This window comes from Peromyscus californicus, unplaced genomic scaffold (assembly GCF_007827085.1).
Source record: "Peromyscus californicus insignis strain IS unplaced genomic scaffold, ASM782708v3 Scaffold_9__1_contigs__length_137607984, whole genome shotgun sequence".
NCBI classification, from domain to species: Eukaryota; Metazoa; Chordata; class Mammalia; order Rodentia; family Cricetidae; genus Peromyscus; species Peromyscus californicus.
Genome location: NW_026294617.1, coordinates 59,202,470 through 59,219,075, shown reverse-complemented (window position 1 = coordinate 59,219,075; position 16,606 = coordinate 59,202,470). Strand labels below are relative to the sequence as shown.

General features: G+C 44.6%; 1 protein-coding gene across 6 annotated transcripts in view; it reads left to right on the top strand.

The window, feature by feature from the left end:
- Positions 1–16,606, top strand: part of Fnip2 (folliculin interacting protein 2) — a 118,633-nt gene that overhangs the window by 21,524 nt on the left and 80,503 nt on the right. For 3 of the 6 annotated variants that reach the window (XM_052731298.1, XM_052731300.1, XM_052731297.1), the window contains exon 1: positions 11,475–11,665. The exons of 2 other annotated variants lie outside the window; for them this stretch is intronic. In XM_052731298.1, the coding sequence (XP_052587258.1) occupies positions 11,490–11,665 (176 nt within the window). In that variant the 5' untranslated portion in view covers positions 11,475–11,489. Of the gene's footprint in view, positions 1–11,435; positions 11,666–16,606 lie in introns of those variants that run through there. One more of the 6 variants, XM_052731302.1, reaches the window with a different exon arrangement.

The following is a 16,606-nucleotide window of genomic DNA, read 5'->3' as shown; positions in this document are numbered from 1 at the left end:
TGCCGTCCTTGTGATTTGGACCTGTGCTGCCCAGCTCAGTGTGATGGCCACGTACAAACAGCTGCTGGAACTTAACATGTGTCGAATGTGAATGGAGATGGCTTCTAAGCCATCCAGGTACGGTGACATGCTGTAATCCCTGGACTCTGGAGAGTGAAATGGGAGGAATGTTGGAGCCAACCTGGTCTAAAAACTAACCAATTTCAGATGTAGTCCATGTTCTTGAGAAAGTCCTTACCTAGTTCAGGTATCCAGAGTGGACAGCCTAACAACACGCTGCCATGTGGTGAGATGTGAGGAGAGACTCATACTTCATAGTGTCAGCTAGAACATTAACTAATGTTGGTGGAAAAGTAGAAATCCAGGACTTGCTGTCAGTGGACACCGCTTCCACACAGTCCTTTATGACAGTTGGTGCACAGTCCAAATGTTCTTGCCTCAGTTATGCCCCGGGACAGTGTGGGACTGAGACAGTTCTAAGGGATGCCCACAGGGAAGAGCTGCAGCCTGGTTGTAGCTAGGCAGTTCTGAAGTCTGAGAAGCAAATCCTTCCATGTCCTGTCTGTCTCACTATGGTGGATGTTGGAGCATCTTTTCAGAACAGGGCATTGTGGGAAGTTCTTACCGGGTGAATGGATGACTTTGGTTTGTTGCTGAGTGAGCTTACAAGGTCTAGCTTGGAAAGTTACACGGAAGGTGTTTCAGAAAGAAGAATTGGTGTGATTTGGGGTGCCGTGCTTAGAGGTAGATGGGCTTAAAGGGGCCTTTTTCAGTGGAAGAGACAATTAACTTGCAAGTTAATTATTTCATAGTTAAAGTTTCTAACTTGTATTGATTTGTTCTTCAGTTTACTGTTCTCTGTGGACTGCGCAGAGTCTATTTTAGATTGTGTAATTTCTTGGAGAGTCCAGAGAACCAGATGCATTTTGAGAGGTTGGGATTGAAGTAAGGAGGTGACTGATTTTAGTACAATCATTTGCCAGATGTTGGGGCCAGTTGTTTTTCTCTTGGTCTTGTGTTGTGTGAGTCCCATGCTGCCGTCTCTGAGCCGTTATCCTATAAAACAGTGAGTACTCCGGGCCTTGTGCACACGGACGAACGGAACATCCCATTTGTCCAGAGCTGCATAGGGTTTCCGAGGAGTCCTCAGCTGCTGACATTTAACATTTCCAAAGCCCTTAGAAAGGGGGTGGGTAGAGTCAACAGCTGAGGAGGCTAGGCTCAGAACGTTGGAGTAGTTTCCCTGAATCACATGGACAGTGAGTAACTGGGCAGAACTAGGTGTAGCAGCTTGCCTTCCAGCCCAACCTTCTGTTCCTGGTGTGAGCAACAGGGCCCCAGATGACGGTGACCCCCTTGCCTGCTGGGATGTCTCCTGAGTTCCTGGTACTCAGGCTGACCATGAGGCACTTACTCAGAGATGTCTGCTGATTCACAGTTCAACATCCTTTTCCCTGCTTTCTCTTCTCATAAATTGATTTCTGCATGTTCTTAAGCAGCAGATATAGCCTTTTTTTTTGCCATTAGAACTTAAATTAAGAAATTAGGTTAACAGTCTTTCTTAATTAGTGATGTATTTGTTACCCAGGGAACTTTTAAATTTTAGTTTTGCTATGATATGAATCATGATTGTTACCCATCAATCTAAAATGGAAAGAGGACAGGCAAGAGTCATCTTTTAACAAGTATTTATTTAGTTTTGAGGTAAGGTCTTATGTAGCCAACCTGGACTACATAGGAAGTCCCTATATCAAAACTTAATGTATATTAGTTAGGCATTGTGGTATCCACCTGGGAGGTGGAAGGCAGGAGGATCAGGAATTCAGGTCATCCTTGGCTGTATGGCAAGTTCAAGGCCAGTTTGGGGTAAATGAGACTTTGTCTCAAAAAGCCAAAAGAAAAAAAAAAAAAAAAAAGAAACCAAACACCCTCAGAATCCGGCTGTAGAGCTCTGGCCTAACACTGGCAAGGCCCAGAGTGCCATCCCTTGTCCCAAAGTTTTAAATGTAAGAGGGGTCTTTTCACAAAAACACTGCTCTCTAGGGGGTCTTGGGGACCGGTCTAATGAGGGACAGGTGTGTGTAGCACAAAGCCTGTGAGGGGGTGCAGAGGGTTGTGAAAAAGAAGGCTTGCTACTGAGGGTCTGTCTCCCTGATGATCCAGCATGGTGAAAACTAAAGCTGTGGTTAGAGCATGTGAACTGATACTTCTCAGTACATTGTCTTGTGACCCTGGCCATATACAGAGCTTTGCGGTACATGCTCAGTAATGAGCTGCACATTGCAAAGTATCGGTGGAGAAGTTGATTGTGTTGCAGCTTTGCATCCAAATAAAAGAGAAGTGGGGGTTCTGTAGCATTCTCCCTTTGATGCTTTTCCAAACATATTTTCCCCAAGTGGTAAGATTCTGATAAGAATAATGGTAGTGCTGGCCATGGTGTCACATACCTGTACTCGGAGCACTTGGGAGGTGGAGGCATAAGGATCAGAAATTCAGAGTCATCCTTGGCTAAATAGAACATTTGAGGCCAGCCTGGACTCAATTTCTACAGTTGCTCTCCAGGATACTGTGTACTTGTAACTGTGTGCCCTGCTCACATGATTTTCAGGAAATGAGAGACCTGTGAATGATTCCGGACACGATGGCCTCAACCCAACAATAGCTCAGCTTCCAACTTTCTAAACAGGACTGGACTATTGATGCCTTTGCTAAGGTCCAAATGCTGGTGGCAGCCTGCAGACATCAGAGTTAAACTTTAAAAGTTATGTAATATTTGTTGCTAATGTTTTCTCATGGTTGATAATTTCTCTCTATATTTTATGTGCATGAGTGTTTTGTTCAAATGTATGTCTGTGCACCATGTGTGTTCCTGGTGCCTTCGAAGGGCAGGAAGAGGACACTGAACCCCCTGAAACTGGTTGTGAGCCTCCATATGGGTCCTCTGCAAGAGCAAGTGCTCTTCTTAACCATTCAGCTGTCTCTTTAGTCTCCTAACCTAATCTTAAAATAAGTATGGCTGTTGTTAATTTTACCCAAACAGAGGTAATAGGTTGCAAGAATCATACATAAGGAAGGAAGACTGTAGTTTGAAATCTGATTCTAGACCTTAAAGGAAGAACAACAACAACAACAACAAAAAAAAAAACCAAAACAAAACAAAACCCATGAAAGTCTATCTTAATGCTTGCAGAGAGGGCTAGTTATTTTTCTCAGATAGTGCCGCTTGGGTACGGTGACACTGCACTCTTGGGACAACCTCTTAACAGCTCTCCCTTGGTGCCTTTTTTATGATAAAGTATGAGAATAAAATAGTTGCAGCCGCAGCTTTATGACAGCTCTTCTCAGGGCCACTGTTCCATGTGTTAGGCTGGGAGAGGCTGCAGCCTTCTCTCTGCTTTTCTCAGTCCTGTGTTATCAGCAGACAGGCACTTCCTCAGATAACCCAGGAAGAGCTTGCTTTCTCTTTCTTTCTTTTTCTTAAGTAATGTAAATAGTTTAAAAATTTCCCGAGATAGCGAGATGGCTCAGAGGATAAAGGTACTTGCCACCAAGCCCGAGGACCTAGTTTGATCCCTGGAACCCACATAGTGGAAGGAGAGAACCAGCTCTTGCAAGTTGACCCCTGACCTTCACACACACACTCCCTCACACTTGGAGGCACACACACAATTATAATTCAACAGTTTTTTTTCCTCGTGTGTTGTATTGCTGCTTAGTATTAAAGTCTCCAAATGAAAGGAATTCTGGAGTTTTGTTTTTTTACCTCCATCTCTACACTGTTGGCTGACTTAAATAAATATTAATGGTAGCAGTTATGGTGAAGGAAAAAACAGTGTGAATACAATTGTGCCCTTGACAGGGCAAGTGCTTTTTAAATGTTTACTTATGGTTTTTCTTCTCAGCTGTTTATGGAATTGTATTGGCTCAGGTTAATTCCTGTGCACTAAAACCTACAGAATCAAGAAATCAAGGGATCATTTCTGGCAAATTTTTTTTTTCAAAGGCGTTTTATCTATTTGTAAATAATAAGTACCTATTACTGGAGAAATAGAGAATAAGAAGGAAAAGAAAAGTAGCATCAGTCTGGCTCCTTCAAGACGTTCTGATATTTACTTCTACTTTAGTAAGAATACGTGCAATATCAAAGTGTGCATACAACTTTGAGTCTTGCTCTTATTTAATGTTGTAGAAGAGGTCTTCTGTGTCCCGGGTTTCTATGAAGACACACTAGTCTTTTAGTTACTGAGTGGCTTTGATGGCTGCTCTGCAGAGTATGGGGATGGGGGGTAGAAAGGAACCTAGATTCTAGTGAGGGACAGCAGAGCAGCTTTTCTGTTGGCTCGTTGAGACAGGGTCTTTGTAGGTAGCTGTGTAGCCCAGGCTGTCCTTGAATTCACTGTATAGCCCAAACTGGCGTTGAGCTCATCATGTAGCTCAGCCTGGACTTGAACTTAGAATCTTCTTTCCTTAGCCCTCAGAATGCTAGAATTCCAGGCACATACCATCAAACACAGCTTCAGGAACCATAGGTCATCATGAATTTTCATGTAACTTAAAAAAAAAAAAAACTCTGTGACGGGGAATGACCCTGGAGCTTGATAGTGCTCAGCAGGAGTTTATTATAGGTGTGCTTAAAACTAGAAAAAAATAAACAAATAAAAACAATAAGTATGCCTATTTGAAGTCCAAGTCGTAAACCCAGTTGATAGTGTACATTTAAGCTAACTTTGTTTGGAGTGGGGTGGAGAGAGAAGGGGGGAGTGGGAGGGAGGGGAGGGGAGAGAATATGAAGAAGAATATCCTGCTGAGGAGCCATAGAGCCTGCACCCCAGCCACCCACTGAATGCCAAGCTAGACAAGTCCAGTGGCAGCACAGCAGCAGGCATCCCATGGGGATGTTGACGTGTGAGCAGGGCAGGGTTCATGGCAAGGTGTCTGGCAAGAGACTTAGTCACCCACAGAGCATATGACTGGGCCGCCTTGTCCTCAGTGCTAGATTAGAATCTGAACAAGTGGCAAAGGGTTCAAGGTGGTAGAAAAAGGATTTGACTCGGTGCGGTGGTATCCAGTGGTGTGCACAGATGGTCACGCCCAGGTGGGTATCTCCTGACAGAGCAGTGTGAGGGTGCCTAATGCTCACTCAAGAGCAAGGGCGCCTGTATTCAAGTCAGGGCCCAGCACTGATACATTACAAGCTTTGGGTCAATTCTTCCCTCCTCCCTTCCCCTTCCTTCCCTCAGTCTCTCATTCATATCTTCCTTCCCTCCTTCATTTCTTCCTCTCTCAGCTCCCCTTCCTTCCCTTCCATTCCTTTCTCTGTCCCCTTCTGTCCTCTCCCGGTTTCTGCCCCTTTCTTGCCCTTCCCTCTTGCCCACCTCCACCCTCTCTTCTCCCGTCTTATCCTTTCATGGTGCTGGAAACTTCGTGATGCAGATTCCAGGCAAGTGAGCTAGTCCTGGTTCCAAGCTGCACACACTGTGCTCAGTGCAGTTTTAATTTTTGAAGCAAGATCTCAGTGAGCTAGCTGCGTAGGTTGGCCTTGAGCCCACTACGTAGAACAGGCAGGCCTTAAACTTGTCATCCTCCTGCCTTCGTCTCTTGGGTAGCTGTGACTGCAGGTATGCATGATCATGTCCAGCTCTTCTTTCACTTTTCTCTGTGTGGTTCTCCCCACCCATTAAAAGATGACCTTGCCACCACCCACTTCCTGTGATTAAGAGAAACCCAGAGAACAATTCCTGGCATGCAAAATAAGCACTCAGTGAATCTAGCTAGCCATTATCTGTGGCGTACAACTGAATTTGTATATATTGCCAAGTTTCCTGACTGTCATGCTGGTCTGACGAATTGAGATGGTATCGGGTATGTTGTGGCACAGACAGGCAGGGTATTTTTTTTTTTTTTAATTACTTACTGAACTTGCGTGGTGTGGATGGGCTGCTGTTGAGTTGTTGGGCTCTACCGACCGACTACCTCTGGTTGCGTTTCTGACCAGCTTGGTTCCAATCCTGGATCTGTCTCTGAAGCCCTTTTCCTAAAACACACTGTAACAAAAGTTCTTACCCTTCCTGTCCGCAGTCCACCTGCTGTGATCTACTGTGACACCTTGCTCTTTCCTCTCTCTCTCTCTCTCTTTCTCCTTCTCTGTCTCTCTCTCTCTCTCTCTGGCCCATGCTGGCCTCAGACTTGATATGTAACTGAGAATGACCTTGAACTTTTGACCCTCCTCCTGCTCCCACTCTGGAGAGCTGGATTACAGGCCTGGGCCTTGAGTGTTGGGTTTTGTTTTGTTCTAGAGACAGTCTAATGTAACTCAAGATACTTCTAGCCTCATACATACTTTCTATGTAGCCAAGGATGACCTTGAACTGTGTGTGTACGTGCACACACGTGCATTCTGAGGCCAGAGGTCAACTTCAGATGTCTTTCTCAATCACTTTGCACCATATTTTTTGAGGTAAGTGTCTGCCGCTGAACAGTTTCCTTATTCACTAGACTGGCTGGTCAGCAAGGCTGGGGGACCAGCCTCTCTGCTTCCTCAGTGCTGAGACCCCAGGCCTGCATGCCCACAGTGCCTGGCGCTAAGGATGGAGCTCAGGTAAGGATGGAGCTCAACAAGCACTTACTGACTGAGCCACCTACAGCCCATGGTCTTGACTTTCTGACCTTCCTGCCCCTCGCCTCTCAAATGCTGGAATTGCAGATGTGTGTGGCCACACCCAGCATTCCTTTTTAAGATCTCAATACACTTCATTCTGAATTATAATACATAGACAACTACGTGTTTTCCTTGCTCAGTGCTCACATCTCCAATACTGAGATTGAGACAGAGCATCTTTTAATGCCTTGGTGTCTGCTTTGGACACCACATTTTGAAATCACACGGCTCTGCCATCAGTTGCTCTGGGGATGGAAAAGGCGTCCTAGAAGAGAGGGACTGATAGAATAAAGGGTTGGATGTAACACTGTGTCCTGTGGCTTTGTTGGTTTCTCATGAAGATAATGTGAATTGGCAAAGGATTGTTTCAATAGATTTATTAGATATGAGTACTTGGCAGGGGCTGAGCCAGGTTTTAGTTTTTCTTCTTTTTAAATGTTTATTTTAACTCACCTGTATGGGTTTTTGTCTGCACACCACATGTGTGCCTTTCAGAAGAGGGTGTCAAAGCCCCTGGCACTGGAGTTACAGAGGGCTGTGAGCCATTATGTAGGTGCTGGGAATTGAACTTGGGTCCTCTGCAAGAACAGCAAGTCCTCTTAACCCCTGAGCCATCTCTCCAGCCCTTTTCTCGTTTCTCACACATTTCTTAATTGTGGCTTTTGAGTTGGGTTTTCATGATGTGCTGTGAGCACTGCTGCTCCTTAAGCAGTGTAAGGTTAAAGAGCCCCCCAAATGCACCAGTACTTAACTTGCAACTTTTCTGCCTTTAATTCTCCTGACTCTACATCTGGGGGGGGAAACTCACCTTCCTCTGCTGTCCAGTCTTTGAGTGGAGGTGGCCCTGTAGCAGCCTACTGAGTGGTTTGGGAGAGGAGTCTGCATAACAACAGGAAACGGCGTTGTGGGCGATCAGAGGTTCTTACCACAGGCAGCAGACTGGGCAGGCACACGAAGTACATTTGCTATCTAAGTGGTAGCAATGTTGCTTGCTGTTCATTGATAGAAACTTGCTGTTCCCGTAGGACCATTTCAGTGCCTGGGATTTGTGAGCGGAAACAGTCAACAGCAGCTTAAGCAACTGAGAGACTAGGACTTTGTGTTCAGGGGTGGAATGCACATCTAGCATTTGTGAGGTCCTGGTTTCAAACCTCCCACCCAAAACTTGAACCTGTGGTCCATTCCTTTTAGGTGTTGCAGTGCTTCATGGTACGTACCTCCGACCTCCGTCCTCTCTGGCCCTGCCCCTAACATCTCCTGAAGTTTGCTGTGCTAACTGGCCGGGCCAGTGGTGGCAGCAGAGGCTCTGGGCAGGGTACTGAGCTGGAACTGGGCTGTGGGTCTGTTCAGGGACTGCAGACGGAATTCCTAAAGTGGAGCTCTAGGTGACTCTCTGTTTCTATTGTGTGGATGAGCTTCGTGAGGAAGGTAGCGAAGTCCACCGTGAGTAGGGCTACAAGTGGAGTTGACGATAATTGTAATAATATGTGTGTGTTTAGTATTTCAGAATAGGCTACCCAGCACGGTCATGCGCCATAGTGCGAGTACCTGCGTAAGTGGATGACTCCATTTCAGGAGAAAGGTGATTTTACAAACAGCAGCGTAGGGCTCAGAAGATCTCAATATACCTTTTCTTACCTCCGTCTACCCTGCGAGCGCTCTCATGCCTCAGGAAAATGGTTGTAGTGATAACAGTTGTTTTTCATTTACTGCAGGAATTTGAAAATTCTTATTTAAATGTAAGACAATTTGGGGTAGAAAAGAGGCGTCCGATGTAAGTATGACAGTGTGGTTTTGTATATTATTTATTTTATGTAGAATTAAAGATTAAGGAACATTGTAACAGAGGAAATGTCACTTTCACATTTTTGCAAGTTTCGATGTCCTTTCTCATAATACATGATATGAGTCACATTGATTGGAATGACCACAAGATCTCAAGGCCTCTGCGGGAACTTGGCTGTAGTAGGGGGAGGATATATGTACATTGTAGTAATGAAGTCCCCATCTCCTGGGACTCTATATCAGACTGCCACAGAAATAGACTGTCTGCTGCAGGTAGATTTGTGTCAGAGCTTTAATGCAAATATGGAGTGCTTATAAAGCCAATCAGAAGTGTCTACTGGGCATTTACCAGATAAAAATTTTCCCTGTGGTCCAAAGAATAACAAGACCTAGTTTTTATATGCTAAGAGTTTATTTAGCATCCTTACACACATGTATTATAGGAAAATAAACATGCAGTAGGCATTAAAAGTGTGCTTAAAGTTATTATAGAAGAACTCAGAACAAAGAATCAGGAAGATTCCCTTGGGGAAGGTACCGTTTCTATTTAAGGAAGTGATTCTCAGGTGTGCGGTTCCTTCCTTGTGTTAGTTTCTGTTTAAGAGAATCTCGCCCAAATGCAGTCAGACCCTTATTTCATCCACATGTCATTTGTAAGCGTATCTTTATCTGTTATTGTTTTAAATTATTATTTATACTACTTGGGTAAGGGGTAAAATATGCATATTTATGACATTCTGTGGAATTACTTTGAAAATAACCACTTTTGCGTCTAAAGTACTAAGTTGTGTGTATAATAGATATTGAGAATTTCATGACAGAGCTGTGGGTATAATTCTGGTAGAATACTTGCTTAACATGTGTAGAGTTCCTGGGTTCTATCTTAATGCCCCTCCCCTTTTTAAAAAAAAAAAGTGTTTTATGATCTTTCCTTAGATCCTAGGTAAATATCTGATAGAGACTGAAGGGGTGTGTGTGTGTGTGTGTGTGTGTGTGTGTGTGTGTGTGTGTGTGTGTGTGTGTGTGTGTTTTGCCCCAGTTTCTCAGTGTAATTGTACCTGTCCTGGAACTCTCTCTATAGCCCAGGCTGGCCTAGAACTCACAGAGATCCACCTGCCTCTGCCTCCTGAGTGCTGTGATTAAAGGTGTGTGCCACCACTGCCAGCTGTGATAATGAAGTTTTAAGCCTTTTTCTTTTTCCCTTTAAGATAGGGTCTCACGTATCTTAGGTTGGTCTCAGGCTCCTCTACCTACCCAGTGCTGAGATTTGATGTGGTTTACCTTCCCAATTTATGCGCTGCTGGATATTAAATGTCAGGCCTCAGGCATGCTAGACAGGTACTCTACCAGATAACCCCCCAAAATCTTTTATGAAAAAAAAGTGAGGTGTATTCCCCTAGCACTTCTGCTTTGTAGAATCAGGATTTGTGCCTTTTTTTTTTTTTTTTTTTGAAAGTGTTTTCCTATCAGTCTTGTGTTTGCCTTTTCATTTCCCCGGTAAGTTTAGTCTAAATATCAGGTGTCTGGGAGACACTGACTTGGTATTTAGTAGACCATTTGTGCCCCCAAGATGCTCTGTCCCCTGAACTGGAACTATCTTAATAATATTTGGATATTCTCTGTTGAAAAGAGAACGTTATTTTAGATAGTTTGAGGGGGAAAAAAGAACCCATTACCAGATTGTGGCCCTGTGGCCCTGAGGTAAATCATGACCAGATTGTGGCCCCTTCCTGGAAAAATGAATCCATTTTCTCCTAATCTGGGCCTATCTTGATACCATCAGTTTAGCAATGGCCACAGAGAAGACACGTTGTTTTCCCTGTGTGTTGCAATCTGGATTGCTTGGGGGGGAATCATTTTAGGAGAGTTTCCTGTCTCATGTGCAACGTGTGAAGTGTTTTAAGGCAGCTGAGGCCTGTGCCTGGCATCAGTTTTCTTACATCAGTGGAGTGAAGTGTAACTGCTTGTATCAAGATACATTTAAGACTATGACCACAGAGCCATCCAAGGCTTCACCTTAGGGATAGAGCTAGTAGTATTTTCTTCAGCCAGATTCCAGGAGAAAGGAATTATGTCACCTGTGTAGTTGCTTTGTTCTCTAGACTTGATCTGGGTTTTGGGGACCTGTGGATTTTATTCTGAAAGGAAAACATTTTCTCCATGGACCACAGACTCAAATTTATCTCATAACATTCTCATACCCAGGTGAGCAATGTTGATGTCAGAAGCCAGAACTGTTGTGGCGTCCTGGCAATTGAGACTTTCTCAGCTTGACTGTGCCCAGGAATTCAGTGCAAATTAGGAGGATTTTTCTTATTAGTGGTCTCTCATTATCATTACCCCCCTACCCCCACTCATCTGAGGGCAAGAACATGCCCTGCTCTGCTTCCCGCCCCACTCAAGTCTGTCTCCTTCCATACCTTAAGTTCTACATTTTGGCTGTTGCGGGTAGCCACCCTTCACTGTCGATGGCTAGTTTCGCAAGGTTGTGGAGTAGGGACTGTCAGCTGACGCTTACTCACATGAGAACCATTAAGGGAGTGGCGTGGCAATGTCAGAGCAACCTTGCAGCTGAAGGTTTGCCCAGAGCCACATGAGCTGGGCTCGTGACTAGTAGAGGGAGGGCTGCATATACCCAGCTCGGGATGCAGCTAGTGTGAGTCAGTGCAAGCTGCAGGGCCTGTTGTGAACACTAGAGTATAGGCTTAGGAAAGGTAGGGAGAGAGCTGTGCTTGTCGGCTTTATTACGGGTTTCCTGAGAGCAGATCTTATAATGGAGTGGATACATCTGCTTCCAGAAGTCGTCCTGGACTTCATTTTACATAATGAATGAACCTTTTTTTTTTTTTTTTTTTTTAAAGCTTCTAAAAGAGGAAGTTAGTAGTATCTTATCTCACGTGCTGTGTAGGGAGGGAAATGCTCTTTACACCGGAGCTGTTGCTGGTCACTGCAGACTCTATCCCTCGGATAAGGAAGGAACTTCAGGAGTGGTCTAGCCCACACTGAGGGTCAGGATCCACTGAAGAGCATCTATGCCTCTTAGGAGATGTGCGGTGGGACAGCAAAGGCTACAAACCGGCCAGCGGGCCAGCAGGAGTCAGCCAGATGTGTGGTTGATGCCACTTCTGGTGCTGGGAGGATTTTCAAGACACTCGTGTGTGCAAAGATTCCAAAATGTGCCAGAGGAGGAAGGGACCCGAATCCCGCAGTGTACAACCACAGGTTTGAAAGTTTAATTCTGTTTCAGTCCGGGAAATACTAACTTCAGTTCAACTCTAAGAAGTTTCATTGATTTGAGTTGTGTTTGCAAGGATGCTTTGCATAGGAGAAATGTGGTTATTGGTTTGTAGAAACAAGCCCTTTCCTCTGTAGAAAAGATGTAGGCGCAGGTATCCTATTGCCTGTTAGGACTCTGTTACCACCTTACCGTCTTAAGTTTTTCTTGCCTCTGCTGGAGCCAACTTGTAAGGAAATGGTTGTGGCCTTGTCTGGAACCCTGAGTGATACTGCTCGCACTTGGAAGGTCAGAGTTAAAGCTCTGAGCACCAGAGCACACAAAGGAGGGGACAGGGACTGGAGTTCTGCTTGGTGGTCGGCCAGGTATGTGCGTGCTGAGGCTGGGTGCCAAGGGAGAAGCCAGTTTTGCTCTGACTAATGCCTTTCATGAGAAGGATGTGTCATGGCCAACCAACTTTCGTAGTTAGTTTATAAGGGGCACAGTTGGACCTGTTCTACTTACATTCCTTCTGGTTACTTCGAATACTTGTTTTCTTGATTGATTGATTTCTATGTATGGGTATTTTGCCCGCATGTGTGTCTGAGCACCTCTTACATTCCCGGTGCCCATGAAGGCCAGAAGAGGACATCAGATCCTCTGGAACTTCGATTACAGGTGATTGTGACCGGTGAGTCACCGTGTCGGTGTTGGGAATTAAACCCGGGTCCTTTGGAAGAGCAACCAGTGCTCTTAACCACTGAGCCATCTCTCCAGCCCCTTTATCTACTTCGGAAAAAGTAATTTCTCTAGTCGTGGAACTTAATTTAAGATTTTACTGTGTATCAAAAAAGACAAAAGGAAGAAAAGAAATACGAACTGTTTGAAAATTGCATTTCATCCCAGAATCTGTTGAAATACGAACTGTTTGAAAATTGCATTTCATCCCAGAATCTGTTGAAAGGTGAAGCTCCGGTTCCTGTGATTAATATAGAAAGTAAGTTTCTAAATTGACTTAGGAATTTTAATAGAAAATTCCTTGGGCTGGAGTGATGGCTCAGTGGTAAATAGTATGCGGAGGACCTGGGTTTGGTTTCCAGCACCCACCTGATGGCTTACAACTAACTGTCTCTTAACTCTAGTTCCAGAGGACCCAACACCCTCTTCTGCATCCTTCCGGCCGCCATATGAACATGGTGCGCGTAAATACCCCCAGGCCCACATAACATAAAACAATAAAATCTTCACAAAAAAATAAAATTTCTCAAAATCATCAGGTTTCACAAACTTTATCCTGTATAAACTGTTAGTATATATTGGTGTAGCTAGAAGAAATCAAGATACATGCTTAGACAGGTCTTACTGTATGGTCCAGGCTAGGCTCAACCGGAGTGTTCTACCACACCCAACTAGGATATCGTATCGTTTTTTGTCACGCAAAAATCTTCATCTTAGTACAACTTAATAAAATGGTAAGTCGCCTACTACAAGATAAAGGCTCACTGGAGAGTAGGAGCGGCCATCTCACAAGTGTGCAACATGCTGTCTGCTCAGCGGAAGGAACCTGCTCACAGAGCAACAGGTAGTGAATGGTGTGGAACGTTAGATAGCTGTGAGAATGTCACTTTCTTGTCTTCTTTTTTGTTTGTTTGTTTTCTTGGTTTTTTGAGACAGGGTTTCTCTGTGTAGCTTTGTGCCTTTTGTGTTCTTATCTGCTGATTATCAAGAAAGAGAAGAGTTGAGCGGTGGGGGGAGTAGTTGGAGCTAAGCTTCTGGAGTGTAGCCATGTGGGGCTGTGGCTTTCAGAGTGCCCCTCCTCTGCTAAGCTGTAGGGTAGGCTCGGATTGTTTTTAAAAAGTCTTCCCTGGAGGTTCTAAGCTGCAGCATTAGCACCTCTGTCATATATATATATAGTTTTATATATATATATAGTTTTTTGTTTCTTTTACAATTCCAAATCCCTAAGTTGTTACTTGGGGTGGCCATCCACATAAAATAACGATAACTTGTGGCCGGGTGGTGGTGGTGGCGGTGCACGCCTTTAATCCCAGGACGAGAAAGGCAGAGGTAGGCGGATCTCTGTGAGTTCGAGGCCGGCCTGGGCTACAGAGAGAGATCCAGGACAGGCACCAAAACTACACAGAGAAACCCCGTCTTGAAAAACCCAAATAAATAAATAAATAATAACTTGTATCATGTCAATTTCTTTAGAACTTGCAAAAAAAAACCCCTGTGTGTCAGTGCTTTTCAAACTTACAATAAATTTGCTGTTTTGATATGTTTTTAATAGTTTTTACTACTGCTTTAAATACAGTAGAACACTTTGCAACCTGTATTTTCTCCCTGTATTTTAACTTAGATTTTCATTCCTAGTGCTGAAAGGTTTACAGGTTTATCTTTTGTATTTGAGTTTTGTGCAGTGATGACTCACTTTCATGGTTAAAAACGTAAGTGTATTTAGGACTATCTAGCTGGACTCAGCTGATCCCCCCCCCTCCCTTTTTTTTCCTTTGGTAATATCCGGAGGAGTGTCATAATCAGGAGCCAATTGAATGTGTCTCTCTCCACCGATCTGACTTTGGTCACATCAGTGTTAAGCTGCTTTAGTCTGTTTGACTTGGTCCTTGTTGACCCTGACATCCACAGTGAGCACAAATGTGCCGTCGTCCTCTGCCTTCATGGCACTTAGTGGCTCCGTGGCCGAGTTTGTTTCTTCCAGGGGCAGTTTGGGCAGCCTCCAGAACACAAGTGTCTTGGCCCTCTGGGAAGACGTGTGTGTGTGTGTGTGTGTGTTTGAAATTCATTGGAATTCATTTCAGGTCAGACCGGTTGCCTCATCCACTCTCTTCCCCTTCCTACAATCTTAAAAGTGTATGTGTGGGCTGGTCAGGTGGCTCGGCAGCTGGAGGTGTCACTGAATCCTGCCAGCTACGGAGTTCCTTCCGAAGCAGCCACATAGTGGAAGGAGAGCCCCGACTCCCACAGATTGTCCTCCGACTTCCAAATGGGTACTGTGGGGGGTGTGTGTGTGTGTGTGTGTGTGTGTGTGTGTGTGTGTGTGTGTGTGTGTGTGCGCGCGCTGGTTTCCAGAATGAGCCCTGGCTAACCCCAAAGGTACTTGTAAATTATTGACGGGAGCTTGCACAGTTGGGATCTGGCCCCGAACTGCTCACTGGTTTCTGTTTGCCCGAGTCATGTGGCAGTCAGAAAGACATCCAGCCCCCTTCTTCTTGTGCACCTTAAGGCAGTAGTTTCAGGTCGTATTTGAGCATATAGATAAGCCGAGGCTTTTAATTTATTTTTCCAATGATATGAAAAAGGAAAAATCCAGTAAGTACAGTAGACACGCGGTATACACAGGTGGCATCGGCCCAGTGCAGACAACAGCTCCGCGCAGAAAGGTGCATTTTGGAGTCTCACTGTGGTTCACAGGTAGAAATTGTCCTCTGTAGCTTCACTTCCATATTCTTTTGTTTCCAAATGACGAACAGTTCATGGAATTCCAGAATCCATATCAACGAAAGTCTGTATTTTAAATGATTTGCCAGTAAAGAATTCCTTCCCAAAACTCAATTGAAATCTGGTGAATTTACAGCATAATGGATATGTGGTATAGTTTTCAAATAGTTGTTTCTAAGCTGTTTCTTTTTTTTTTTTTTTTGGTTTTTCGAGACAGGGTTTCTCTGTGTAGCTTTGCGCCTGTCCTGGAACTCACTTGGTAGCCCAGGCTGGCCTCGAACTCACAGAGATCCGCCTGGCTCTGCCTCCCGAGTGCTGGGATTAAAGGCGTGCGCCACCACCGCCCGGCCAGCTGTTTCTTAAAATGTAGATTGTAGCAAAGCTGATCTTTGATTTTTTTCATATTTTCCTGAAAAATCAGATAAGGCTATATAGAATTGTTCCTGTGGAATTTGGGAATGTTTGCCAGCTCTCTGTAAGAAACAGGAAAAGTTGGCCTCGCCTTGTCATTGGAGTGGAGAGGAACCGAAATCAACACTTCAGAGCCAATTACGCTTTGCAGTTTCAGATCTGCAAGTTTGCGTTCAGAAGAAATGGTCCCATACAGGATGGGGGCTGGCAGGAACTGAGGTGGACTGGTGCTGAGCACGCCACGCCGTGGGTCCATCCCCAGCACCCAGAACGGACCACACTAGGATCAGCAGCATGGAGGCAGGGAGGAGTCAGGGTATGAAGGCCATTTTAAAAGGAAAATCCATAGACTGTCGGAAGTAGCTTAACAAGTACCCTTGAGTGAACTGAGTCCTGGGGATAAGTGGACTATGGTATTGAGGATAGTCAGTAGGGGATGCAAGACCAGTCCCAGATTTAAAGACAGACAAACTAAGGTGGCGAACTGTAGAGTTCCGACGAATTTCATAGAAGGCCATTAAAAGAAACGGTACATGTGGGCTTCAGGCGTGGGAAGTGTTTTTCATTGTGTTCTGCACATGGAAGCTGTGAAAACCATTCTCCTAAATAGGAAATGTGTGTGTTGGACAGGTTGAATAAAGTGCGTAGAGAAAACAAAACGGAACACAAGTAAACAATTGCAAACCCCAGCCGGAGAGCAGACAGCTGGTCGTCTCGTGTTTATGACAAGTTTTACCAACCTGCTGGATGTGACTCTTTCCATGTTAAACATGTCCCAAGGCCTGTCCTTCATGCATTCCTTCCCTTCTCACTGTTTTATATGCAATAAGGCATTTCCTTTTACTGATTGATAGGCAATTCCCAGTGGCTGGTGAGTCTGACTTGGGGATGGAATCTGAGACTAAGTGAATGACTGCAGGAATGCTGTGGTAATTTTGTACTACCACAGTTTGAAAAACTTTTCGTCTTTTCTAGGACACATCCATTACTAAGCAAGAATCAGAGCAGGGCAGATACAGGGGTTTTTATAGAAGCAGACAACTGACATATGCCTCTGTCTGGGTCTTACTTTGATAAGC